Source organism: Setaria italica, chromosome III, assembly GCF_000263155.2.
Source record: "Setaria italica strain Yugu1 chromosome III, Setaria_italica_v2.0, whole genome shotgun sequence".
NCBI lineage: Eukaryota > Viridiplantae > Streptophyta > Magnoliopsida > Poales > Poaceae > Setaria > Setaria italica.
Window position 1 is genome coordinate 17,931,004 of NC_028452.1, and position 27,169 is coordinate 17,958,172.

General features: G+C 47.8%; 5 protein-coding genes across 6 annotated transcripts; 2 read left to right on the forward strand and 3 right to left on the reverse strand.

Annotated features, from left to right (window-relative positions):
- Positions 1–2,417: 2,417 nt before the first annotated feature.
- On the forward strand, positions 2,418–5,088 carry LOC101766336. 2 transcript variants are annotated; one of them, XM_004961832.4, is made up of 6 exons: positions 2,420–2,791; positions 3,017–3,104; positions 3,249–3,409; positions 3,489–3,540; positions 3,620–3,671; positions 4,695–5,088. In XM_004961832.4, exons 1-5 carry the CDS (start codon positions 2,681–2,683, stop codon positions 3,634–3,636), a joined length of 429 nt encoding a protein of 142 aa, XP_004961889.1. In that variant the 5' UTR covers positions 2,420–2,680; the 3' UTR covers positions 3,637–3,671; positions 4,695–5,088. The 2 variants fall into 2 exon arrangements, with proteins under 2 accessions (XP_022680851.1, XP_004961889.1); XM_022825116.1 differs by lacking the exon at positions 4,695–5,088 and having other exon boundaries at positions 2,418–2,791; positions 3,620–3,672.
- Positions 5,089–5,642: 554 nt separating this feature from the next.
- LOC101766749 (rop guanine nucleotide exchange factor 7) lies at positions 5,643–9,110 on the reverse strand. The gene is made up of 7 exons (XM_004961833.4): positions 8,508–9,110; positions 8,297–8,413; positions 8,017–8,171; positions 7,269–7,343; positions 6,883–7,173; positions 6,410–6,763; positions 5,643–6,327 (listed from the first exon to the last, which is right to left on the reverse strand). The coding sequence occupies exons 1-7, from the start codon at positions 8,797–8,799 to the stop codon at positions 5,890–5,892; spliced, it is 1,722 nt and encodes a 573-aa protein (XP_004961890.1). The 5' UTR covers positions 8,800–9,110; the 3' UTR covers positions 5,643–5,889.
- A 3,807-nt stretch (positions 9,111–12,917) lies between these two features.
- On the reverse strand, positions 12,918–15,523 carry LOC101767162 (DNA replication complex GINS protein PSF1). The gene is made up of 7 exons (XM_004961834.3): positions 15,199–15,523; positions 14,381–14,448; positions 14,155–14,268; positions 13,876–14,038; positions 13,647–13,793; positions 13,520–13,569; positions 12,918–13,240 (listed from the first exon to the last, which is right to left on the reverse strand). Exons 1-6 carry the CDS (start codon positions 15,271–15,273, stop codon positions 13,543–13,545), a joined length of 594 nt encoding a protein of 197 aa, XP_004961891.1. The 5' UTR covers positions 15,274–15,523; the 3' UTR covers positions 12,918–13,240; positions 13,520–13,542.
- Positions 15,524–16,362: 839 nt separating this feature from the next.
- Positions 16,363–19,280, reverse strand: LOC101767558 (universal stress protein PHOS32). Its single transcript, XM_004961835.3, has 4 exons — positions 18,901–19,280; positions 18,668–18,777; positions 18,435–18,553; positions 16,363–16,687 (listed from the first exon to the last, which is right to left on the reverse strand). Exons 1-4 carry the CDS (start codon positions 19,088–19,090, stop codon positions 16,612–16,614), a joined length of 495 nt encoding a protein of 164 aa, XP_004961892.1. The 5' UTR covers positions 19,091–19,280; the 3' UTR covers positions 16,363–16,611.
- A 1,828-nt stretch (positions 19,281–21,108) lies between these two features.
- LOC101767961 (protein GUCD1) lies at positions 21,109–24,548 on the forward strand. Its single transcript, XM_004961836.3, has 9 exons — positions 21,109–21,695; positions 21,830–21,957; positions 22,328–22,439; positions 22,521–22,595; positions 22,691–22,779; positions 23,191–23,252; positions 23,457–23,529; positions 23,971–24,046; positions 24,185–24,548. Exons 1-9 carry the CDS (start codon positions 21,564–21,566, stop codon positions 24,245–24,247), a joined length of 810 nt encoding a protein of 269 aa, XP_004961893.1. The 5' UTR covers positions 21,109–21,563; the 3' UTR covers positions 24,248–24,548.
- Positions 24,549–27,169: the final 2,621 nt, after the last annotated feature.

Below are 27,169 nucleotides of genomic sequence, written 5' to 3' on the forward strand. Positions count from 1 at the left end.
CCTCCGTCCCAAATTACTATTTATTTTGATTTTTCTAGATACAAAACTTTTAATATGGATCTGTCTAGATATATAGTAAAAGCTATATATATAGAAAAGTCAAAACGAATAGTAATTTAGGATGGAAGGAGTACGTATTTGGTTTCTCGTCACTGACATGCTCGTCATCCTAAACCGTAGTACAAATCTTGATACAAATCTAAGATGGTGAAATTCAAGGATTGGAGCCACCTAAAACGCTCAGGCGAGATGTAGCCATTCCTATTTGGTTTAGCATATACCCACCCTCCTCATCGAGGTTAAATTAGTCTTTTTTTAATCTGTGTTGGTGAACAATTTGCAGAACAAGTCAAACTCGAACTGGTCAATGCAGGTGGATAATTTGCAGCTTCTGATGCCTTCTCGATCAGCTCGATTCTAGATGAAAAGGAGTGCATCTTGTGCTTAAATGCTGGTGCAAATGGCACACGTTCGTAGAACGAGCACTTCTTTTTGGATACGTATCGAAGGATGTGAAATTATCTGAGTCCGATAACAGAAGATATGGCAAGATCCTGGGCGGCCAACACGTCCATTGGCAAGTGCAGTCTTAGACCAATGCGAAAAGCTATGCAGAGTTGGAAGATATGGTACTGCTCTCCTATCCAATCAACACGTGCACTGGCAAGTGCAGATGTAAGTGTTCGGGGTGTTTGGATAAGATCAGCTAAAGAGCACCGGATGTTTGGATACTACTTAGAAGTATTAAACATAGGCTAATTACAAAACTAATTACACAGATGGAGTCTAATTCGCTAGACGAATCTATTAAGTCTAATTAGTCCATGATTTGATAATGTGATGTTACAGTAACCATTTGCTAATGATGGATTAATTAGGTTTAATAGATTCGTCTCGCGAAATAGACTAGGGGTTCTGCAATTAGTTTTATAATTAGTTCATATTTAGTCCTTCTAATTAGCATCCGAACATCCGATGTGACACTATTAAAGTTTAGCACCTACTATCCAAACATCCCCTTCATGCCTTCGTGCTGAAGCCGTGCAAGGGATTTATGGAATCTACAATGCAACTATGCAAGTGAAAAGCATGTTTAAAGTGGATTCTTTTCCAGGCACAGGACATTTGGACATCTTTGGCACCAAAAAAAAATTTGCCTGATTTTTTTGCTTGGTTAGCTGTGAGAGGTCAGCTGAAAACAAGAGATCATTGGCTGCAATGAGGAGGAACTGTAGAAGCATGGACTGAACTCGGCTTATCAGCGCTCACTCAGACAACGGCTCTGATATCCCGAAAACAAAGACAAACGCAACAACAAAGGGCAAAGCTCCCAACAGCAATAAACCTTTGAGGATGTCATCATTCCAATTACAATAATCAAGGACAAATGTGGGCGGCAAACCTTGAAGACATGAAAACATAGAGCTAGAAAAGCGTCGAGAAGGAATGCGATCGAAGCTTGGACACACACAATGTTGGGAAGGAGAGACTGCTAATTCTAAAGTGCTGCGCCAGGAAGAAAATTGATATGGATACACTGATGCTATTCCAGCACTCCTCTTGCTTTTCCTCTTCTCCCAGTCCCAAGTTCTTCTTTTTCTCTTGTTTATTATGCATTTCTACAGCACTTTCATTCATCAATGAAATTAAGGTAGGGGTCTCTCCCTCCTCCTTCCTAAAGAAAAAAGAAATCAATGAAAAGGGCGAAATAATCTCATAAGCATTAAAGTTATCAAAGCCCCTGCATGTTTTTCCCTTTTAGAACAAACATAATAATGTAAAATTCGAAATACAAAAAACATATAAACTTCCTGAACCATATTAATAGTGAAACAAAAACTACTCTTGCCATTCCTAATTTCTTAGTACTCCCTCTGTCTCAAATTATAGTTTGTTTTGGTTTTTCTAGATTTATAAATTTTACTATACACTTAGACTATCTAAGTGCATAGCAAAATCTATAAACTTAGAAAAGCCAAAACGACCTGTAATTTGGAGCGGAGGGAATATCATGTACGGTATTCAAAATCTTCATTGTTGATGAATATAATTAATCAAACATGCCTACGCCACGACAAGTGTCCTACCATCATGTGGTTGTTAATTGTATATTACTAGTAGTTGCATTTTAGACGAGCTTTTACGTAAGGCTTTTCATGCTACGTTCAGGGACAGACATTAAAAAAATGTTTGTGTTATGGCATCCGGACAAATCTTGAGTTAAGTTTTGCAGCTATCTTATTAGATTCGCATTTATCCATTAACCATTTATGCCATCCTTGTGTTATTTACCGAACAAATGATTCTATAACTCAAGGTGGTTGGCGGGCAGAGTTGGAGTAAAAGAAACTAATCCTTTATGGCGCCTATCCCTGTAAATTCGCTGGTGGGCAGGGGGCATGGAGCAAAGGCGCAAAACACATGTTCCTCGTCCAGCCCCCTCCGGATCACGGAAATACTGAAACCGGGGCGCTCCGTCGACGCCTTTAAATGCCGGCACAGATGTTGGCCGGAGCAGGACGCCACGAGGCGAACCACCAACTGCTTCCCCCGCGCCGCCGCCTGTAACGACCACTTCACGTGCCCTATCTTTCTCCTCCTGCTGTGTTCACGGCTCCCATCCCCTCTCCAGAGTCTAGGCCCATCTCCCGAAGCCGCTGACGCAGGAAGGCGAGTCGACATGGAGGCCAAGAAGAAGTCGGCCGCTTCCGCCGCCGCCGCTGCCGGAGCCGGAGCCGCGCCGCCGCCGGCTAACGGGTACTTCAGCGCCGTCTTCTCCTCGTCTCCTGCGGTACCGTCTCTATCACGCCGTCTTTCGGACCCATGTGGTGTCAGTTTTAAGGATTGTTTCGATCTCGCCGTTTGTGGTGATTGGTGAACTGGTGGTGCGATTTGCTTTATCTGTTATAGTGTCGGTTTTCTCATGTTAGTTTTAATTTTGATTTTGGAGGAGTTGTAGGGCTAAGCAAAATCCTATTTGGCCGTTGACATTGTTGTTCTTGGTTTTACCTTCTAGGGGAACGCAAAAGACGCAAAGCAGACGGACTTGTACGCGATGCTGAACAAGCAGAGTTCTAGAGGGCAGAATGGCAGTAGCATCACAGGTAGTTCTGTGCATTCCTGTCAATTTGATATTGCTACTCGATTTAGATTCAGTTCATATGTAAAACAATCTTTAAACCTGTTTGTTAATCATCTTAGCGATCTTGGGCATTAATGTAACTGTGGAAGTTTAATTCGTGCTCCAGATAGCAAATCTCATGGCCGCACTACATACAAGGATGGAAAACATGCCTATCCAAATGAGTCATCAGAATCCCCTTATTTTGGCTCATCCGTGCATTACGGTGGTCGGGAGTTCTACAGTAGCTCTCAACAGAAGCAACCTGCCAATGAACCACCAAGAAATGTATGCAGTTATTTTTATATAATTGTACAGATAGCTTAGATCACTTATGTTTAATATCTATTTTGCATGTTGAATCCAGTATAAAGAGGACAATCCAGATGGCTCTGCTACTAGAGGCGATTGGTGGCAAGGTATGGCACGGTTGTGCGCTAATTTGTACATTATCTTGAGTAGATGAATGTGTATGCACTGACTAGGTTGCACTTTCAGGTTCACTTTATTACTGAATAACCTCCTGTGGGCTCTCCTTTTGTGAACAAAGGTATACCACAGAAAACACACTCCATATTTTCCAATTTGCGATTTCCATCACTTAGTGTTAGCTTAGACTATATGCTTCGAACTCAACAACTGTTTGAAAACGATAGATTGTTGGTCTTTAACATCTTGCTGAACCTAATCATGGGACAAGCAAGATGTGATATGGTAACTAAGTTTCATTCAATCTTTTTTTTTTTGTCTCTAGGGATACTTCCCTTGTTCATCTATTCAGTGTCGGTGTCCTATACAAGTCTCAATAACTTCAAAGCATATCTTTATTTTATGTTTGTGTCATTATTCTAGTTCCATTCTAAAATAATCACTAGTCTGTATAAGAATTACTTGTTAGTTGTCGAACCTACACATGATTGCATAATAGTGGGGGCTGACAATGATGGCTGTAAGACAACTGTTAGCTGTCATGAAGTGTAATAAACTTCAATTAACTAGAACAGATCACATCACCACCAGTCTTTTCTCCAAGCCTAGCACACCATCATGATAGGTCACAATTATTCAGGAGTGTTGCACCTGTAGAAAGCGTTTTATCATATAATTAAGATGCCGGGAAGTGTTACCTTTCAAGGAAACACTAGCAGAGGAGTGTTTTGATCTATCCAAAATTAGGAAATACTGTTCCTAAGAAGTCCAGGCAATCGGCATAATGTAATGTTTTGGCATTTTTGCTTCGTTCTTACCATGATATGAGGTTGTGACAAAGGTTACTCCCCAAGAATAAAATGTTTTATGAACTTGCATAGTTTGTCAGATAAGTCATTTCTAAAATATAGAAAAACACTATGAATTCATGATAAAAGGTATCTAAAAAGTACATATACCGGTGATAATGTATAAGGCTGACAATGATACATGGGAGCTTAAGCTATCCAGAACAGCGAACTACGGAGTATTTGGTAACCAGTACTAGCTATGATCAGTAGAAACCTGCTAGACTTGTTACGTATGATGCCTTGTCATTGGCTTCATCCTCTTATTCACATCATTTTCCCTTCTTCTTTTTCAGGAATAAAAGGAGTAGCGCTTGTTGTAGTGTTGGAACTGTTGATACTGAGCCGTCAGGCATCAAAAATCATAGTTGGGAGTTGGCGTCGGGACTACATCCGTCTTGTCGGTGGAGGCAGTATTTAGATGCATCATCTCACCTGGACAGATGTGGGTGTAGGCCGTGTCCTTCTCAGTTCCCTTTTGCCTTTGTGTTCTTGTGGTTTAGGTGCAGTACTGAAACTACTAATGGACTGTTAGGTCAGCAGGGAGTAGTTTCATAAGCAGTTGCCAAAGAGTCGCAGCTCGCAGGATCACCTGCTACATGTACTATGTCTGTGTGTGTGTCTTTGTTCCTGCTATGTTTCAAAATGATTTGGATTGTACATACCCCTGTTCCTAAACTATTGCTCCAAGTTTGGCGAGGGTTTTCTCCTGCAAATTTCATCTCACGGGGGCGCAGCGATTATGTGGGCTGCATACTGGCTGAGGAGGTTTCTCTCTTGGGCTTTTCAGTTGAAGGAACTGTTGTATGTAGCCCACGTCGGAGTTAGTGGATCGGATGCTCGGAACTGGGCCGGTGTTGTACTCTGCCTTATGTGTTTCATTAGCCCGTCGTCGTCGTCCTCTGTCCCAGTTCCCGACCGGACCTGACCAGGAGCGCCAATGCGACATTGCCCTGGGACTGCGAGGCTGCGCTTTGACCCCGATCAACAACAACATTGGAGCTTATAAAAAAAACATTGAATAAAAGCTCTGTTGTATTTGTGAAAGTCTTTGGTTGGCTAAAAAACCTTGGATAAGTTTAAGGTGCCAAATTTTTGGTTGGCTACTTATCAGTACCAAATCTCATTGTACCAAGCTGTCAATCTCCCAAGAGCCCCATCGGTACTTCGGTAGAACCATTTTTTAGCCCCAGTTGGCTACTTGTCTCGCGACGGCGCGGTCCTTGGATCCGAACCGATGAACATCGGATAGAAACTGTCTTATACTCCATCGGATAGAAATATCGGATAGCATACAAAAACTTGTAGAACTAACATGAAACCGTGCCAAAAAGCATTACAAACGGAGGGCGGCAAACGGCAAGAGAAATCGCCTCAGGTGCCTAAATACTACGAGTAACACCACGCATCAACAAATCTGGCCAGCGCATCGGTGACGCTGACACGAGGTAATGAGTATACACATCTGAAACCAGCGTGTGCCCTGGATCTTCACAGCTCTGCTGCAACAGCCGTCGTCGGGATGTCGAACACGGCGCTGCCGAGCAACATCCCCTTGACCACCTCCACGCCGGCGTGGTCAGCCTTGGGCATCGTTGCTCTCTTGGCTCCGGGCCCCTTACTGTGGTATGACCGGCGGTCGACCAGCAGGGCCCTGCCGATCTTGGACGGGCTGGACAGCTGCGCCGGTGAGAAGCTCGGCGTGGCGTACGCCGTCGCGTACGGCGTGCCCGAGGCGGGCACCACCGTGGTGGCCTTGCTGCTGCTGTTCTTGCAGACGATCTTCCCGTCCGCGCCGCCAGCGGGGAGGTGGTCTGATTGCTTGCTCAGCTCGTCGACGTTGAGCAGGTCGTCGATCCGTGCGATGATGTTGGAGGCCAGGCTCTCCAGAACCCTCGAGTAGCTCTCAAGAATCGATTTCCCCACGTCCTGAAGAACATGAGAGAGGGAAATGTTCAGTCAGCTATCCGCTGAATTACCATTTCAACGGATTCTGAAAGACACGACGAACCTTGTTGTACTGGATCTTGCTCATGTCCAGGCTCGTCTGCGTGAGCCCGGGGAACCTCTGCTTCAGGGATATCAGGAGGCCCTCGGCGCGCTCAGCGAGCAGGTCCCGCTTCTCCGTGTCCATGATCATGTCCTTGACGATGCCCCACGACAACTTGGTACCGGCGCGGCTCGCCGGCTTCCCGGCAGCGCCGCCCCTCCGGCGCCACACGTAGACAGAGGCCTCGACGCGGTTGGCGATCTCCAGCGCCTGGTACTCCGACGACAGGTCGAGGCAGTCGAGGAGGCAGTCCGGGGAGAACTGGTCCGAGGTGATGTACCGGTAGATGACGTCGCCCAGCGTCGCGCGCCCGTTCTGACACGTCCAACGTTGATCAGAGAAAGCATCGTGTCAGAATGAAAGCACAGCACACCGACAGTGCGTACGAGAAAATGTTCAGACATCGTGACATTTCTGGGCTCCGAAGTCTGAACCTTTGGCAGGGAGTCGAGGTAGGAGTCGGGCACGTCCATCTCGGCCAAGGCGTTGCTGTTGATGGCCATGGCGGCCTTGAGGATCTGGTTGGCGCAGTCGCGGCGATGCTCGACCTGCCGCCGCGTGGCCTCGCAGAGGCCGCCGTGGGGCACGCGGGGCACCGGGAGCCACCACTTGTCGTCGCGGCGGTGGAACGTCCTCCTGAACGACGCGGAGCCGTCGCAGTCCGGCGCGCAGATGCCCTGGTCCACGTACCAGAATTCGGCGTCCCTGAATCCCTCCAGGATTTCCTGGAAGCAGAGGCTTGTCAGTCAGTCAGTCAGGAAATGTTCCTCGTTTTTCAGAAGCATTTGGAGAACATGAGGATAGTAAACTATGAACTCACGAGGAGCATGTTGTCTAGCTTCCGGAGCGCTGGCAGGTTGATGTACAGATCAGACCGTGGCCTGCTTGTCATGATCTGAAAAAATGGCAGCCCACAAGTGGTAATCAGCTTACACTGCTCGCGTGAAAATTATTGTTTTTGTCTTCAGAGTTTTTTAAAAACTGTCTTCAGATATAGAACTGCATATTGCAATGTTCAGGTGGACGTTAGATTACACTACAAACTAACCCAGATTACTATACAATTAGTGCAGCAAGAAAAGGGAACAGAAATAGGATTAGCAACATCCTGGACACTAATTAGCAGATGCAGCTAGGAATGATCAAGCATTTGAATTGGCTGGTTTGATGAAAGACGCAGAGGTGACCAACCAAAACGGGCAGCACATTGATGTGCTCTTTACTCTTGGGACCTCAGAACATCCCACCCCTTTGAATGCACTAGATTAGGTATCAAATGGCTAAGTACGTATTTAATGGCTATTTGCCGCGGTCCTGCACAATTATGATTCAAAATCACCCAAGATTTTGCGCTCATTGCACTCAGATAGGACGTCGGCCGGACACAGGATTTGATCATGGAAAATTACACGTTTATTACAGCTAGATTCGGAAATCTTACAATTAGTTAGTTGAGCAGTGTACTCAATTTAGTTACTGCTCGGATTTTGCTACCGATGCAGAAGACTCTTAATTTTGGGAGTGTACTCAATTTAATTAGCGAGTACTAGTCCATAGGAGTAGTTTACCTCCAGCCTAGTCCCGTCCGGGAACGTCTGCCATGTGGGCACGAGCTCGACGATGTGGTCGCTGACGCAGAGCAGCCAGTCCATCTCCCGCCGCCACATGGCCTTCTTCTCCGGCAGCAGCGGCTCCAGCCTCCAGAGCTGCCCGAATATCGTCGCTGCAAATAACGCAAGAGCTAATTAAAACTCCATCGTGATTCTCGTCGAAGAAAGCAACCGGGCAGCGACCAACCAACAACGCCAATGCATTTGCAAACCTCGCAAAGTGGATCGCGTCACTTACCGCAGAGGTTGGTGATGGCGTTGGAGATGGCGAGCGCGGTGCAGACGCCCTTGCCGCTGCCGGACATGTCCTCGCCCAGCAGTAGCTTCGAGAACCTCTCCTTCATCATCTCCATCTCTGGAAAATTTAGGATGCAGCACGACGGTGAGACCGATCGACGACCGCTGTAGATTACACACTCTCGAAACGATAGGATTCGCTTGCCACGTACCCGAGGCCCTGCTGTGCTTGTCGGCCGCGGCGTCCCCGCTGCGCTGCGGCGGCTTCTCGTCCTTGCCGCCGGGCGCGGCGACGACGACTTCGGCCGACACGCAGGTCTTGATGGCCACCTTCTGCCAGTCGTCGGGCGGGGTGTAGGTGTATGACACGCTGGAGGCGGCCTCGGAGCTGGCGCTGGAGCTGCTCCCGCGACGGCCCTCCTCGTCCGCCGAGTCCGCCGTCAGCGCCTCCTCGCTCGCCGCCCTCCCCTCCTCCTCCTCTCCCGCTCCGCCACCTCTCGCCATCCTTCCCCGGGCGACCAATGCTAGCTGCTTCCTCACTACGTTGAGCGGAGGCTTCGACTAGACAAATCGACAGCGCCGGCCGGTGACCACGACCAGCGAGACTACGCTTGTGGCCTTGTGGGTGGTGGCGTGCGGCGAGAGGGGAACACGGAAAGACTGGAACCTCGTGGGGTGGATGCGGCAACGAGAGGGACGGTGAGGGTGAGAGAAAGAGAGAGGAGTAAAGGCTTAAAAGAAGCGAAAGGCGAGAGGAGGAGGGAGGGAGGAGTGACCGTTGGGTTTTGAGTTTCCTTGGTGGGCTTTTTCCGTCGGCTTCTCCTACCAGGCTACGGAGGTTGCCACCCCCCCGTCTTTCCTTTAGGAGGGTATCGTCGGGAGGGGGCAGCAGGTCAGGACCGCATGGCCGCATGGGGGGTGCGTCCAGGCCAACGGTTAGAGGGAGGCTGCAGGGTTGGTCGGCTCCGGCGTGGCAGCTACGCCGCGCCGGGACCGGCCGTCTGGTAGCGGCGCACTGGTGCGTCGTCTCTACGTATGGAACTGGCTGTCTGGCTCCTGCCGTAGTGCCGTTGCACGCTGTCGCTAGCTGCAGGTGGTGGTCATGTGGAGGGGAGATGGGTGGGGGTTGCTGGGTCTGCAAGCCATGGAAATTCCGAGGAGGCGAAAGGGCCGTTTGAGGTTCGACGCATGATTCCTCGTTACAGGTTCTGGGTTTTGTTTAATGGCGTTGAACGTGGCCGATCAAACGGTCAAGTCGAGCAGTATCATACTCAACGGTGACGTCCACGCAACGGAGTAGCGCACGCAGTTAGTTGCTTTTCGATATACGTTGAGAGTTGACATGAATTTGTAATTTGTATCGTCAGAGAGACTGAAGTAAAGCGATTTGAGCGTGCACTAGAGCAGTCCAGAACCTTGGAGCAGAGATGCTCTTCGGGCGAGCGAGCGTGATGAGCCAGAGGTTTTCAAAATCTGGGTTTGAAAACGCCGATCGAGACAAAGACGAGAGCCGGAGAAAAAGGCTGCGATGGATAGGGCTAGGACGCGTCTGGTAGCCAACCACCAGTGCACGTCAGGCAGGCTTTGACTCGGTAACCGCGGCAGGATCTCCTTTTGCCGGCGCCTGGGAAATCCATCCCGTGTCGTTCCCTGTCCGTCGCCCCCACGCCGGTCCCCAACTGGCCAATTCCCCCCACAAACAAGAGCAATTGGTGTGGTACTGAATCATTAGGATCTCTCCCCTCTCGCACCAACCGTCTTCAAAATCGTCGCCGGGCTCGATCACTTGGGCCGGATTACCATTCATTGATCATTTGAGCGCGCCTCACTTGTACCGGAAGCAAAGATCGCAAGCAACGGGCGGAAATGATGCTCGCTTTGGCCCACCCGGAACGGAAGCATCAGCTTTGCTCGGCAGCCCGTCGGCAGATAAGCAGCAGCTTTAACTGATACGAGGAGGCTTCTCATGCTGTACTGATATTAGCAAGAGGATGTCTTTGTGCAAACAGTATCAACCGGGATCGTGTTCCTACTGGTACAGTACTACAGAATACAGATTGGTGGGTGCAGTCCTAGCACATACCATCCAATTTGAATGATGGGTCTTTCCTTTTTTTTAAAAAAAAAATCAGATTTCTTACTCAAACACTGTGCTGCCCCAAACTCAGTAGTCTGTCTCGACCGTCAGGTAGTACCGTAGTACACTCACCATGGCCAAGTTTTTGTATTTTCCGCTGGAAGTCAAAGTCCCTGCCATAGCGTGAAGTGACGGGAGACAAGAGAATCAACACTTGGGCCATCCGAGAACTCCAAGATAGCGACCCCCGAATGTCAAAGAGAAGACGACCCTCTGCCTAGAAGAATGTTCCATGAGAGTACGTACCAGTACTGGTGCAGACACGGGGCTACGGGCCCGTCGCGGTTTGAGAGCCCCTACGAGAAGTAGCCACACTGCCACGGTTTGAGAGCCCCGAGGGCAAAAGCGTACGCGCGGCACGCAGGCACAGGGTCACCGGCTCGTCACCTCTCGCCTGTCGCGACTCCTGGGCGTTGCGGCACGGCGCCCCGCCCGGGGTTGGAGTGATGCGTCGCCGGCGAGGGCCCGTCGGCGAACTGCGGCCTGCTAGTGCTGGCCCGGAATCCGACTCGTCCGTTGGGAGACTGACAAGTGACAAGGAAAAGCCGCTAGGGATCTCGGGAGGATGTTCCATTTCGTCTTTTCGCTACGGCGGCATCAGCCTAGGCCAATCATCTTGCGAGCCCAAACTACATGGGTTCTGCAGTTCTGCTAAGATCTTATGCTAATGATGTTCTAAAAATTTTGTGATCTGTTGAGTGCTGGAGAAAAGACATTCTTCACTTGGAAGGCTTGAATATAAGACTGAATGTGCCTAGGCTTATCATGTAGTCTTTGTCATTGTTTGCCTATGCTACCGCTTGGAAGTATTCCATCACAAGCATGAAAACCATCATCCAAAGCCCTTCTTTTTTGCATGTCGAGTGACCATCCTCAAATTTGCGTGCTGCAGGGGGCGGCGGATGCTAGCACATCAGTGCCAAGGCCTACCAGTTAGTTACACCGAAGGACAACGTTGCAAACCACCCAAAACATAAGAGGGAAAAGATTATGAAATAAAGTGCCAGTTCTGCTTTCAGAAAACATACGGAATAGTTGGTCTGTTCGTTTTAAGTTTGAATTGCAAGATGTGGACCACCACAGTTTGGCCGTAGCTTCCCAGAATACTGAATATAACATGACGTTGCAGGATGAACTGGTCCTAAAAAAGGGAAATGTTTCAGGATCTGTTCCTACTTATGCCAGCAATACTGAAGTGCAAGGTACTACAGGTAGTTTCTTTCTTAATTTTTTATGAAGTTTGTTCAGTCCCATCCTGTTTTAAACAAAACAAGCACCGAAGAAGCAAACAGCAGAGTATGAAATAAAAGTGCTCTTTTATAAATAGCTCAAAGCATCATTTATAAATACATCAAACAACAAGAAAGTGAGGAAAGGCTGTAGGCGAAAAAAGACGTTCGGATTGTTCGGGGGTAGGCTAAGGAAAGACGCAAGACACATGCGAATCTCGGAAACGATAAAGCAGATAGAAGGGCAGCTTTATCTGTTCACCATTTTTGTAACCATAACACAAATACACAGCATGGTGATCTCAAAGTGTAAAGCATTATAAAGGATAAAGCATTGCATTGACAAGCCAACTAAGCACGTGCAGGATCACTGCATCTGTTGTATTTTGGTTAAAAAACGCAGCTCGTGTAAACATAGCAAAGACGTTTCGGTCTGATGTCCATAACTTCGAACACACGAATTCATGTTTTTAGTTTCACCGCACGATTTGGGCATGTAAAAGTTCTGCATGGGTTAATGCGCCCCCCCCCCCCCCCCCCCCAAAGAAAAAATTCTGCATGGGTATTATAATAAACATGAGGCGTGATGTACTGGGGAAGATGTTTCAGCTAGCAATCTCAATTTTGAAGTTAAGAGGTTAGTTAGGTCTGGAATTAAGACATGGTAACTGCATTCTCAAACAAGCATGCAATCAATAAGCACTGTGCAATGATGCAATTCAAATTTGAAGTTTGTGGATACTACAAACTGCACACATACCAATGTCGTATGGTTTTAACCTCATGAAAATTAGCAAAGCAATCTTCAAGCTAGAGAGTCTCTAACTATCAATTAGTGTTGAGATGGCCATGCTGGTTTGCAAGTTCCCAAGAATAAAAGCATCTCACGAAACTTGCAGTGGTTAAAAGAAGATACCAACCTTAGCTTAGTGATGTTCTGTGTAGCTTTAAATAAATCCAGTAAGCAGAAACTTTCCTGCAAGAACTGCATTAATCTCACTTCCTAGCAAAGACAGAAAGGCCACTTGTGGTGTGATACAAGGTGGAATGAGCCTGCGTTGTGGCTTCTGACTAGAGCAAGTTAGAATTCAAACTGAGAGAACTGTAACTGTAGCACATTGAGCGCAATAAGTAAATCAAACTGGTGCACAGGAAAATCTTCTAAGCCAAGCAAAACTAAAATGCACGCATTAAAATGCTGTCAGCGCGGGCTTTCTTAGATGTCACACTGACATAATCACACAAAAACATCCACATATAAACAGAGGCAATGAATTTTATTAAGACTGCTTGTACAATCTACAAAGTGGTAAATTTTACTGTGTTAAAAATACAACACAAAGAAAATTGACACTGGGAAAGAGCTGTTGTAAACTTTGACTCATTCTTCTAGACCAAGAAATCATAGCTACAACTAGTTAGAAGCTCCCTGGTACAGAATATCATGTGCACTTTGTAGTTTGTACCTTCACAACCAAGATAACACATGTCCTTCCACTGTTGCACATAGTCTCTGCAAGCATCATAAGGGTGCTTGTTCCATCAGGCAGCAGCACTGAACAAAGAGGTAGCACACATCCTGCAAGATAACCAGTTCCAACATGTACAGTTTAACAAGCAGGTCCAAATACAGATGCTTCAAAGTTGGTACCTATCACTACCGCAAACTGAATATCTATGCACTTAGCATAGCAATGACTGCTGAACTAGGCATATGTGCGAGTGAAAAATATTCAGCAGCCATCATGTCTTTACTTATCTAAGACAAGTAAGCTTTGGGCAACTATGAAACATTACAGCAGAATTACACTACTGAAAGTATATCTTAATTAATAAGATAAAAGGCAAAGAGTGGTACCTATTATACATCATATGTTGTCCCTACTCCAGAAATTCTTCCATAAGACCCTATAGTAAGTTCAGCATCATATTATTAGCAGAAGAGATAGCAATAGAAGCAGATCGCAAAGAAACAGAGAGAAAACCTGTGATATAAATTGTTCAGCATCTGTGCGCCTTAGGAAATGGAGTGAGTTCTTGGTCAATGATACAGAATGGTCGCCAAGAGATACTTCGCCAATGTCCTCCAGCACCCGAACCTGAATGTAAGGATCCTTGGGAGGGACCATGTCCTATAAAAAAGGTATAGAAAGTTGGATGAATCTACCTCATTCTCATCCCTAAGAAAGCATAAGGTATAGAGAAATACCATACCACTGTCAAATCTATATCCATCTCTGAGATGTATGACTTAATGGCTGCAGAGTGGTTCTTGAAGTACTCTTTCTCTGAGAAATGGAGCTTTTCTTGAATATCATGAGGAAGCACAGGGCCGACTTTCCATCTAAAACTCTGAATAACTTCTGCTCGGTTGTACCTAGTTGGACATAATGTTGTCAGCTAAAATACAATCAAAATCAATTTTATGCACGTGCTACCAGCATAAAACAGAGAAACAGAAATTTTCTCATCTGTGAATTGTTAGATTTGTACATGTAGGCCATGAGGCATCTTTTGTTACGGAGCAGGGAAAGATGGTGGATAGCTGCACCATAGTGGTCCTCATTTCTAGTTGTCTCGATGTCTAAGTTTTGCTCCACCATCTTCCTGTCATAAGCCAGAGCAAATCAGTAGATTGTACATTGGAAATGCCTAACAACCAGGTTACTGTTGGATGAAGATGGTCAACAACTCAACATTCTAGTAGGATACCAATTACCTGATCAATGATTGAAACTGTGAATTGTGCTCATTGCACTCTCTAATGACCTGATCAAACACGTCACTCTGCACATTTTGAAAGACTGAAAGTTAGGTATTAAAGAAACTAAAAGGAACTGTGGCTATCAAAATTGCATTGCTTCTGATAATGGAAGGGTACTATAGATACTTTTAACTCAGTTTTTGCGCACAATATAATGGCAAGGTAGTATACAATGCTAATTCTTTCAAAAAAGTATACAGTGCTGCAGCTGCTACCCCTAATTTCCTTCTGAAGATTTCATAACACACAGTTATTTACATCCATGTCAAATGCACATAGTAAAACAAATATGATAACGAATACAATGAAACATGCAGTGATCATTTTCTTTATGGAAATTCTTAGTGATCCTATGGGACCTGGCATGGATAGGGTCTAACTTGATGGAGAATTAAACCAGGTGCAAAAGGATTTTTCTACCAGAATTTGGGTAGCACATGCTAACAGACACGTTTAGAAGGGACAAGAGTCTAAATGGATACTGACTCAGTAGCTCACAAATTTGATATAGCATTGCAGGCACATCAGTCAGCTGTCAGAAAAAGAACGTCGATATTTGATCTGATGATTTATGGTTTTTAGGTGCTACTACACAAGTAACACTTTCGATTGAGAATAAAACACAGTGTCTAATGGCCATTTCACCCATGGGACACCTAAGGCACCGGATCAAACAAAATTGCAGCCTGTCACGAACATAAACGAGGTAGAAGCAGCAATCGCTCTGATTCCGAACCAGTAACTGTAGGTGAGTTCAGAGAAGCGGGAATTACGTTGAACGGTGCTAGCTGGCCAGCCTCAGAGGAGTCGATCTCCTTCAGCAGCTGCGACGCGCGCCTCCCGTACATCCTCCTCCTCGCGCCGCCGGCGCCTGATTGCTGCTTCCCTAGCCGCTAGGGTTTGAGCAGACTGGGGACTGGGGCCGCCGGGGATTCGGATTTGGCGAGGGGACGCTGGCGGGGTGGGGAGCTTCGCGGCGGAGCGGTGGAAGGGGAATTTTGGTGCGCCGCGCGGGAAGGAAAATTGAGGCTCGCTTGGAGGCGGGAATCGGGATGATGTAGATTGGCTTTGACCTCCGGCGCGCGGCTTGGTTTGTTGATTGAGACATCCGACGGACATCACAGCTTTGGCCGGCCTCCGTGGAGGTGGAGCCCTGGGTTCATCGTAGCCATCCAATAAGCCAGTACAGGAACGTTGTACAGCCGGTGGGCGTAGGGTCAGGAGCCCACACGGCAGCCTGTTAAAATGTTTTTTCCGCCTCAGAAATTGTACTGTAGCTTTTAGTAAGTTTATTATTGTGTTTTACAACCATTTTTTAGTTTAGATGATGCTTATCGAGAATAAATATGCATTATGGGCCTGTTTTGGACCTACTAAGCGAGAATATCTAGCAACTAAATTTATCATGTGGAGATTCAAATATCACTACTAATAGAGAGGCAAATTATTACTAACATTTTTGGTCTATGTAAGCTGGTCGGAGGCTGCCGACGTGTCCTGATAGTTTGAAATTGTCCAAACCATTTGTAATTGTTTTATTACTGCTAGGGCATGTTCCGAAAGGTTGTAAGGCTTTTTCTCACGACGACGATGCAAATGGGGCCATTTGCCATAGCGGCCTTGCGATGTAGCATGGGTTTCCACTTTCCAGAGGAGTGTTGCCACTGTGCTGGCCACAAGCCCACAACCAAGTAGCGGCCATTGTTGGTGTGGGCAACAGGGGCACAATCTATGGTTGGCAGTGCGCGTGAGCACGGGGAAAATGAGCGTCTGCTTTGCGCTTAACTAGCGTCGAATGCACATGCACGCCCGTTTGAGCTTTGGCTTGGTCGAATACGAGTTCCAAGATGAAAGAAGGGTATCAAGCATCACGATATGCAAAACTGACTGGACTACCCAAATAGCCAGCCAGATCAAACGAACGACCATAAAAAGGGTATGAGGCATCAAATTCGATCTAAAATAAGAAGGGATGTGCACAAGCGAGCACATTAGCATCTACCGAGTGTTGAGTGTTCACAGACTACGACAGACAAGGTCAGGAGGATATGCGAAAGCTGCAACATCACAAACAAAGAAGATCCATACTTTATTCAAATTCAGCAACAACACCGACACATGTAGCGCTTAGTCCACACAAACTGCATGCTAGCATCCTCCATATCGCTGGTAGGCTGGCCTGCTCCTTACTTTCCCTTGACGACTGTCACAGGGCACGATGCGTTCGACAGCACGTAGTTGGTCACACTTCCCAGGAGGATCCTGCAGCGACCGCAAGATTAGAGAGTCGTAAGAAAATGAAACAGGCTAACAACTTTTTGGGTTATATTTGCATGCATCAAGTTCTGAGTACAATAAAAGCATTTACAAGTTTGCATCAAAAGGAACGGAAAGCAATGTACAATACTGGAAGTGTCAGATATCAACAAATGCAGTAAAAGTGTGGAGAGAAATATGGCCATGGTATTTCTTTTTTAAAAAAAAATGGTCATGGTAAATCAATTCTGATTTGTCGCACCTAAATAATTGAGCTGTGTGTAAATTGAATTGGGTACATGAGGTGCTGCATAGGTCCTCCTTTTCAGTTCATTCAAGTATAAATTCAGTAGCAAGGCAGGAATGGTCAGTTTTGTTGGAAACAAGAAATAAATCAGATATCATTTTAAAGATTTGGCTACCTATCTCTAATCTCGAGTGGAGTACTTTATTTACTTATGGTGAAATGCAAAAACATTTGCTGCGTTTAATGCTCAATACAGATCATCCTTAGACACGTACCCACTTGTCATAATCATAAATCATATAGTGAAGATATTGAACTAAAGTCATAGTTCCACAACATGTCTATAAACTACTCCCTCCATCCTAAATTATAAGTCATTTCAAGAATCTTAGAGAGTCAAAGTACCTCAAGTTTGACCAAATTTATATGCTAATATAATAGCATTTATGATGTTAACTAAGTATCATCAGATTCTTCATCAATTATATTTTCATAGTATAACTATTTGATGTCATAAATCTTTATAATTTTCTCTATAATTTTGGTCAAATTTGAAATGTTTTGACTCTCCAAGATTCTTGGAACGACTTGTAATTTGGAATGGAAGGAGTAATTACCCACTTGTCATAATCATGTATGTACTCGAACAGCACAATACAACAGTGGTTGACCCGATCATGAGTGTGTGTTCTTCCAATGCTCAAACTATTGTAGAAACATTTAAAATTCTAAATATCAACTGCAGTTTCACATGGCCCCATAAAAAATGCCAAGCAATCAAGATGAGGATGTCTCAAGGAGAGGCTAGCACATTGCCTCTTGCAAGTTTAAAAGGTCGCAAGTCAATGCTCAGGGAAAAGAAAAAAAAAGGCCGCAAGGCTGCGACTTGTTCCCCTCTCTGATTAAGAAATGTACTCACACCTCAGGGGTGTTTGGTTCCACCTTTGCTAAAACTTGCTAAAGTTGACTTGCTAAAGTTTAGCACTTTAGCAAGTTTTTGGTTGCTAAAACTTGCTAAAAGGTGGGCTGGACAACCTGTACCCCTCATTTTTTGCTTGTCTCCCCCCTCCTGTGCACCTTTAATAAGGGTAGATAGGTCTTTTTACAGCTCATTAAATGTCTTTTAGCAAGAGTATCCAAACAGCTTTTGCTAAAATTTAGCAAGTAAAGTTTAACAACTTTTAGCAACTAAAGTTTAGCGACAACGGGCCCTCAGTATCACTGGATTCAACGGTACAAGACAGAATCTGAAATCTAGATAAGCATTGTCGTTGAATGGCATCCCAGAACGACGTAATGAACTGGGAGCGCTGTAAATTTAAGTGCTGTAAGTTGGCACGTGGCCTGTCCCTATCAATCGAGCGATGCAACAAATAAATTATACTAACAAATTTTATTGCTTATCTAAAGCGATGAAACAAGGGACTCCATTATCAAACAGGACAGCACATTCGGTTCTTGATGTGGCAACATTTCGACAGCAGCAGCAGTGTGTTAGGATTATACCTCTGGATCGGGCCGAGGCCGCGGCTACCCATGACAAGGGAGTCGATCTTGAGCTCCTCGACGCCATCGCAGAGCTTCTCCCTGGCGTCGCCCCAGTACAGCTTGGCCACCACCTTGAGCTGATCATCAGCACGGAAATGTACAAGCGTCAGTTATCCCCACCCGCTTGATCAAGAACGCAGTACCGAATAACACGGCAAAAAGGCGCGGCAGGAACATCCATCGGCCCACACCTGCTTCTGTCGCGCCGCCGTGTCGATCATGTCGAGCACCTCGGCGTCTGTCTTGACGCCGTAGTTCTTCATCACCTCGGGCTCCCGGAACTCGGAGAGAGGGATCAGCGCTGCAGGGGGATGGACCGAAACACGCGGGGAGAATCGCATCAGTTCAAGCTAGCCAGGCCATATGGAGAAGTGGAGAACCACACCGCGGATTTACTAAGATCTCGGAGCCGGCAAGTGCTTACGGGATCCGGACTTGGCCCAGAGCGTGTGCTTGGTCTCCTCCCCGCCGTGGTGCAGGACGTGGACGACGACGAGGGTGTCCCCGTGGCGGAGCAGGTTGGCGATGGCCCAGTCCAGCGCCTTCTTGGAGCTGTCGGAGTAGTCCATCGCCACCCCGATCCTGCGCTCCCCGTCCGCCCCGGCGCCGGCCATCGGATCAGAACCCTCGCTCGCGCGGCTGGGCTGCGGTGCGGCTTCTCACTCGCTAGTGGCCTCGCTACCCACCTGCTCTGCTCTTCCAATGGGGGTGGTGGGGGCAGAGGCAGAATGAACTCGATCGGAAAGCGCTGCGGCGATGCGAGCGAGAGAGGAGCATAAAAGGAGAGAGCAGGTGGTGGGTGGGTCCGCGTCAGCAGCGTTCGGGCCGAAGCAAAGCGCGACGCCCGACGCGGCCAGGCGAGCGGGCGGGACAACTGGTCCGGACCCGGACACGGACAGCGGCGGATTGCGGCGCGGGGCACGTCTCGCCGCGCGCGTTCCGGCCGGCCGGAACGCGCGGCGTCTGGCCGTCTGCGGCGGGGGTGGGGTAACGCAGCGTGCACCGTGCACTCCAGCGTTTGGTGCGACGTGCGCGTGGAATCTTTGCACGGTGCCGTGCCTGCCATCGGCTTCCGGGTGGCACGGCAGGGATGCGCGTCGCGGTGCCTGAACGGCTGGCAACTGGCATGGGCGCAGCAGACCGGTGGGTCGGGTTGGATGAGAATCGTGTGAGGTCGTTTAGCCTGCGCGCACGAGTCACGACGGCTAGTATTTTTGGATGGAAGCAGCGACTACGGACGTGCCGTCCTAGAGTCACGACGGCTTCCACGCGGTTTCTTTCGGGCGTCGTGGAACGGTTGGGACTTGGGATTGCTTCCGGGCTGAGGGAAAGAGGCGGAGAGCGTTGCGAAACTCCGATCGGTTTGCGTGAACGGAAGCTTTTTGACGCCCTAGGTTAACGGTCTTCGTGTGACTGAGTGTTTTTTTTTCTTTGCGCTTTGAGAAGATAAACATTTCTGAAATGCCCCACGCGTACTGTACTATGCTGTTGTCTCAGTCAAGATCCTTTTTTCGTCTACTAGGAGTCGTCCTTTCGTCTACCGCTTTAGTGCTATCAGTAGCACATTGCACTTTGACGAGCAACAAGGGATGAACATAGGCTGGTATGTCGTATGCATGTGAACTTCGGCTAGGCTAACCACGTGCTGGAGGGCCAAAGGTGTCAGTTGGATAGCTACAACACCGCACACACCACGTGGCCTGCACTTGCACCGGGGGATTCGTTTCCACGGCCCATATACATTGGGCCTGCTGTGTGGTTCGACGACTTTTTTGTTTGAGTATGATGATGATTGTGCCGTTCTTAGCCCATTATGAAACGCTACATGTTGGGCTGCAACTGTACCACTTTATCTTTGAAGCAGGCCACCGGCCCACTTAAGTACGGCCGAACGCTCGTCGATCCGTGAGCATCACTGTCAAAAAGTCAGAACCATCGACTGCTGCCGCAGAAAGGCATTACCAGCTGTAGTTAGGCAGGACGGCAAATGTTGTGTCCAGCCACCAATCACCAGGAGGCACGTGGCAAAAGAGCTTTTGTTGCGTCTTCTCTCCTATGTCCACCAGGACCACCACCACCACCATAATCCAACTCCAACCGAATTACAAGCGACGTCGAGCGGGATCCAAGATATCAAGCAGAGATGGACATGACGGGTACGAGATATTTTCATGGCGGCCGTCGCCGCCGTGAGCCCCAGCGCTTTCGGAGGCTGGCCATCATTGGAGTGGATGCAAAAAAAGCTCAGGACCATGCGACGCGAAGGCGATCGGCGACAATCTTGACATCGACGTCGTTCGCTACCAACCCGGACGGCACGGCAGGCCCACCACCGGCGCCAGCCAACAACTCGGCGGCGGCGGCCTTTCGTCGAGCCGGTCAATGCAGCCCGTCGCGGCGCGCGCGCCTCTTGATCCAGCGTCGGCTCGCGCATAATTGGCCATGCCGAGCCGCCGAGCCGGGCGGGGAGGCCGTAGATCTGTATGCGTACGGGTACGTGCCTGCCTACGCTACACGTCACCGAGTCGCGGTGCCGAAAGCGAATTCCCCGTCGGCATCCTCCTCCGCCTCCTCCAATCCCTATCCATTCCCCGCTCCTCGATCGGCCCCCGCGTCGCTTCCCTCCAACTCCCAGCCCGCCCCGCGCCTTCTCCTCCTTTCTACCGGCAGCCCAGCAGAGTACAGACTAGAGTGCCGAGGCGCACAAAAAAATAGCACCGCCACCACCACACGCAGCAGTTTCTGGAAGGCCCCCGCGTGCCCTTAAAGGCGCCGCGCGCGCCGGTCGCCTCCCCCTGGCCTCTCGCCCGTTTTAATCACCGTCCAGCCCGGTGGCAGTTAAGCCGGCCGCGCCCAATCGCCCGTTCCGCCACCACCGCGGCTCCGCTCCCATCCAGGCGCGCCCTGCTGTGCTCAACCTGCTGCTCTTCCTCTTATTCCCTCCCCACAGGGAGGGGTCTGCCAGGTTCAGTCGCCGGCCGTGCTCGCCTGATCCTCTTCCTCGCCCGGTTCTGAGAGAGCCGGGGGAGCGGGAGCGGGAAGCCCCCGCTCGATCGAGCTTCGTTGCCGCGGGCGTTTGACGATGTCATGTGGCCCCTCTGCATCATCTCCGAGAAGCTCTTCAAGATGGCGGGCGACGACGACGGCGGCGGGCAGGGGCCGGGCTCGCCGTCCGCCGACGGCCAGATTCCTCTAGCACGCCGATCGTACTACGTCGATGTGAGCTTCTCTCCTTTCTCTCGACTAATTAAGTAGCCTCACTGTTGCGTTTCTGTGTACATGTGCTTTCCTCATTATTGGGTGGGTGTTGACAAATTTGATTCCTGTTCTGGACCTTCTTCTGGTGGTGCTAGGTTCCACATGTGCAGCAGGCCTTCACCTGGGACTGCGGCCTCGCTTGCGTGCTCATGGTGCTCAGGACGCTGGGGATCGATTGCTGCGACGGCATTGCCGATCTCGAGAGGCTCTGCCGCACCACAAGGTTCTCTCTCTAACACTACTGGAATAATTACAATCTTAAGTACGATTAGCTGTGCAGCAGTACTAATTACTAAACAAATGCCCGTCCGTTATAGTTTGATTTGGTTCTATGCACGGTTCATTAAAAGGGATTAGCACAAAGCTAAAAATGATGGTGGTTGGATGATTGTAAGGAATATATGGTCCAGAGTAGTCATGAAGACAGACAGGCATGATGGTTTCATTCAAAATGAACACAGTACCATTCTTAAAGAACATTTGACGTGCTGTGGATATCCGAAACTGAATTTATAATGTGTTAATATTTCAACCTATTAAAAGAACGGTAAACCCTTGATGAACTAATGGTGTTGACGCTTTCTCGTTTGCAGCGTTTGGACAGTCGACTTGGCGTATCTGTTAAACAAATTTGCTGTTAGCTTTTCTTTCTTTACTGTGACTATTGGAGCAAATCCGCAATATTCTGCTGAAACCTTCTATAGGGTACATGTTCTTACCAACTTCTAGTTCACATTCTTCTGAAGTTAACAATAGTAATGTTTCTAAAATGGTCAATGATGATAGGAGCAATTGGAAGAAGACATCGACCGGGTCGATGAGCTATTCGGGAAGGCACTTGATGCTGGAATTAGTATTCAAGTATGATCACAGCAGCTAACTACATGAAAACTCTGTACTACATGTACTTCCCACAGCACTTAATTTTTTCTCTCTCAATTTGTGCCTTTTTGCAGTGCAGATCCATCAGCGCATATGAAATTGCCTTTCTACTGTTATCAGGGCACTGCATTGCCATTGCATTAGTGGATAAGTCAAAGCTAAAGTAAGTGTTTTTATTTTGTTGTGGTTACTAAGATGATACATACCTCCATTTTATTCACTCTTTTTCTGTTTTTTTTTTCAATTTCATAAGTCATATACAAAGTTGAATTTGGTCTTAATTTTTTTTGTGTAAATTTCTTATATGCCACTTGGATAAAATTGAATTCGAATCCTAGATCTGCCGCTGCTGAAACCAACATCCCTTCAAGGCCGCTGAGTTAAATTTTCTTAATCCCTTCAATGTCATTTCAGTGGCATATAGGGGATTAAACTAAGCAAAGATTTATCATTTAACTTTCATTTTCAAGCGCCAAACCTTTTGGAGTTCAACTGAGAAACACAAATGGTCCGATATTGATTCGAAACTTGAGGCTCTGACAGAATATAATAATAACTGAAATTTGGAATGCAGTTCGTCTTGGATGAATGGTGTACATGATGTGCAACAGCTCAATGAGGATTCAGATTACATGGGTGAGTTATTTTATGCTCCTCTTGGAACATTTACTCTCTCTTCAAAAATGAGCATTTTCCAGGGTTTTGTGAGGTCATTGACATGCATTTCAGTGTCCATAGTTTTGATTGTTTCTTCATCTGGATTACAAGCACCATGTTCCTTCTTGTCATCATATTGCAAATTCACTAGTATAGTTGTGTGAATTTGTTTACACTTTGCAGGGCATTACGTCATAATCTGCGGGTATGATGCCGATGATTGTGAATTTGAGATAAGGGATCCTGCCAGTTCCAGGTGTGTAATATTCACTTAGTATACTCTTCCATGATAATGAGTGTCAGCTTGTATATGTGCAACTATATATGTTGGATGAAGTCATTTGTGTTTTCTAAAAGTTTGGTTCTGATTTTTTCCCTCTGGTAATTTACAAACGTACATCTAACCACGAGAATAGCTAATGTACTCTGTATAACTAGAAGTAGCTCATGCTGTTCTGGGATACAGAAATACAAGAGTCAAGGAGTATTTTTTTTTGAACGAACAGATTGTGCCTATTTCACTGATAGAGTCAAGGAGTATTAGTTGTCTTGAAATGACAACTGTGTAACTCGAGTGATTTCACCTTCTGATTTGAGCTTCATCCCTTCATGTACATCTGTGCATGATTGTCAAGACTCAAGACACCAGCTAATTCTCAGTCAGGGGCGTAATAAGGCTGCGTGTTGATTCTTTCAGGAAGCGCGAAAGGGTGACAATGAAGAGCTTAGACGAGGCCCGCAAGTCCTTTGGAACCGATGAGGATATTCTCTTGGTAGGAGAAACGCTGTAAATTTGTTTCTTCGCACTCGTTCCTTTCATGCTCCATGCGCTTGAGTCTTGCTCAAATTGAAGTGTGCTCGTAAGATGTTACTGCTTGCACAACTTACTGATGGCGTACTGGGTACTGCAGGTCTCCTTAACCGGAAAGAGTGGGATGAAGCTCACCCGTAAATTCCTCGCCGGCTCCATGTAAATAGCTCACCGCGCCAGCCTCGCGCAACCTTGTGTATACGCTGTACATTTTCCCCTGTAGTTATGATTGTCGATTGCCAGCCTTGTACGTAACCTTACTGCCGATAGGAAGAGCTAGTCACCAAGCTGTAGCCACGAAGGGTTCAGCGGCAGCAAAAACTGCTGCTCTTGTGTAGCTGCAAATGATCAATGATGCAGCAGCAGCAGCAAACAGTTCTGCTGCTCCTATAACAAAGAAAAGCTATACGATCATAGCTGAACGTGTACAGATCTGCTTGAATGAATTGTGATCCTCTGCAACATATCCCGTCTGTTCTGCTGCTGGAATGTTTGGCGTGCGTGCAGTTTGATGAGAACGCCGGCGTGGCTGCGTCGCTGTCGGCGTAGCGCCGGTGTCTGAATGTGGCCAATCATTTGAGCTCCCGTCCGCCGGACCCAATCAGTCGTCTGCTTGCACGTTGTTTTCTAGCGATAGCATTTGGAGAAAAAAATTAACCAGAGCTTAGGAATTAGGGAACAGGCGTCTCCTTGTCGATGAACAGTGTGCACCGAGCGTGCGCGTGTCGTCCTCGTTAAAATTGGCTACAATTTTATTTTTTTAAAAGTAGCCATGTATAATTGATTGGTATAATACTCGGGAAGTACATTTTTGGCCATCCAACTCTTAGCTTATTTTTGACCATCGGAATCTTTGGTCATCCAAAGATCCCGTTTGGTTCACGTTGCTTATTTTTAGCACCTGTCATATCGAATGTTTAGATACTAATTAGGAGTATTAAATATAGACATTTACAAAACCATTGCATAGATGGAGGCTAAACTCCGAGATGAATATATTAAACCTAGTTCATGATTTGACAATGTGTTGCTACAGTAAATGTTTGCTAATGATGGATTAATTAGGCTTAATAGATTCGTCTCGCCGTTTAGCCTCCATCTGTGCAATTAGTTTTATAATTAACTCACATTTAGTTCTACTAATTACCTTCTGAATATTCGATGTGACACGGACTAAACTTTAGCTCGAGTAACCAAACGTCCCCTAAAACCGTTCATATCTGGCCATCGAGCGGTTTTAGTGGGTGGTTTTGCTGACGTGGACGCCACATGATGGTAGGGCCCACTTGTCAGCCCTCCTCCTCTCTCTCTTTTCTTCCCTACGCCGACCATCCCCCGCGCCTTTGGCCGCCCTTGCGCCTCCCCTGCGCCAGCCACCACCGTCCCCCATGTCTCCCCTATCCTAGCCCCTGCGGACTTCGTCACGCACGAGCTCTGTCTGCCGCGCGCCATCAGCTATAGCAACGTCTCCTCTTCCTCCTCCTCCTCCACCACCTCACGTTTCACTTCGGTGGCCCTTGGGGGAGGTGTCGCGCCGCGGGAGACCGGCCTCCGCATGCTCCGTGGGCCCGTGAGTCGCACCGGTGCCTCAACCTCCTCCTCCTCCTCCTCCTCTTCCTCGCCGTGCACCACATCGCGCGCGCCACTAGCTGGCCGCTGCTCCCGTCAAGCGCCAGCGTCCGCACCGCGGTGAGAGGGTGGCTGGCAGCACCCACGTCAGCGAGTGTGTCGTAGCCGCTGCCACTCTCGTCACGGCACAGGCGTGCGGGGACACCTTTTCGTCCCGCCCTACGCCGGCACTGCCATCCCGCCCCGCCGCAGTGGAACAGGGAGGATGAGGTCGAGGACGCGCCTGACAGCGGCATAGGGTGGCGGCGGTATTGCTGAAGGCCGGAGCGGTGGCGGCACCAGATCCTGGTGCAGGGGCTGGCAGCTGTCGGCAGAGGGGAGAGGAGAGAAGAAAGAGAGAGAGGAGAGGGAGACGAGAAAAGAAAGAGAGAGAGGAGAGAGGAGGACTAACAAGTGGGCCCCATTGTCATATGGTGTCCACGTCAGCAAAACCACCCACCAAAACCGCCCGATGGTCAAATATGAACGGTTTTAAGAGTTGGGTGGTGAAACATTGGTGATTTTGCGGTTCGATGATCAAAACCAAACTGAGGTGATAGTTGGATGGTGAAAAATCGACTTCACGTGAGACACGCATAGTTCTGTTGGTATTTCTATTCCTACTGCAACTGTGTAGGAAGGGCCATCTGTTCGCTGATTTTGCTACACCTGGCCAAGAAAGGTTGAGAAGGTAGCAGAGTACTAGAGAGTTTATATAGAGTACTAAAATAGGCAAGTTCACGGCAAACAAGTAAGCTCACGGATTCAGAATTCAGTTATTGTCAAAGCATACGTAACGACCTCTCCATGGCGCGTATGATTGCGAGAGGGCGATGGGAACACTCAGCTTCCACTTCCACTACCTCCAAGTAGAGTAGTAGCTGGATCCATTCAGTAAGCGAGGTGGTTACAGAAAAGTCGGGGTGGAATGGCTTACATACATCATGAAACGCAAATGCGATGGGCAAGCCTGGAGTTTTCCCCAGAGTTGCAACCATGGAGGAGACCGACGCGACGGGCCACCTCCCGAGTCGCTGCTGCGGGGTGAGGTCGACGACAGGGGTACTAGTTGGCGTGATCGCGACGGGCCTCCTCCATCGCCCAATCGCTGTCATCGAAGTGGAGATCGTTGGTAGAATTGCATTTCAGAGACTGATGGAATCTTTTGTACTCTCTCCATTCCAAATTACAATTTTTTTAGATGGCAACGGGGTGCGGAGATCGCCCACCTGAACTCAATTGATTTGGGCAAAGCCCACTTGGGTTTTACATCACCGTCATGGCGCGATCGAGAGGTACAGAGGGGAAGGGGAGAGTGTTTTACACAGGGGTGATCTACACGGCAATGCCAGAGCACCAGGATTTAAGCGGGTCACAGTTCAGCCTGCGGGGGGCACAGACAATCTAGAGCCAAAGGTAAGAGACCACAGCTGCTGCCATGGTCGCGAGGTCCTGACTGCATCCGTCGAACACCATG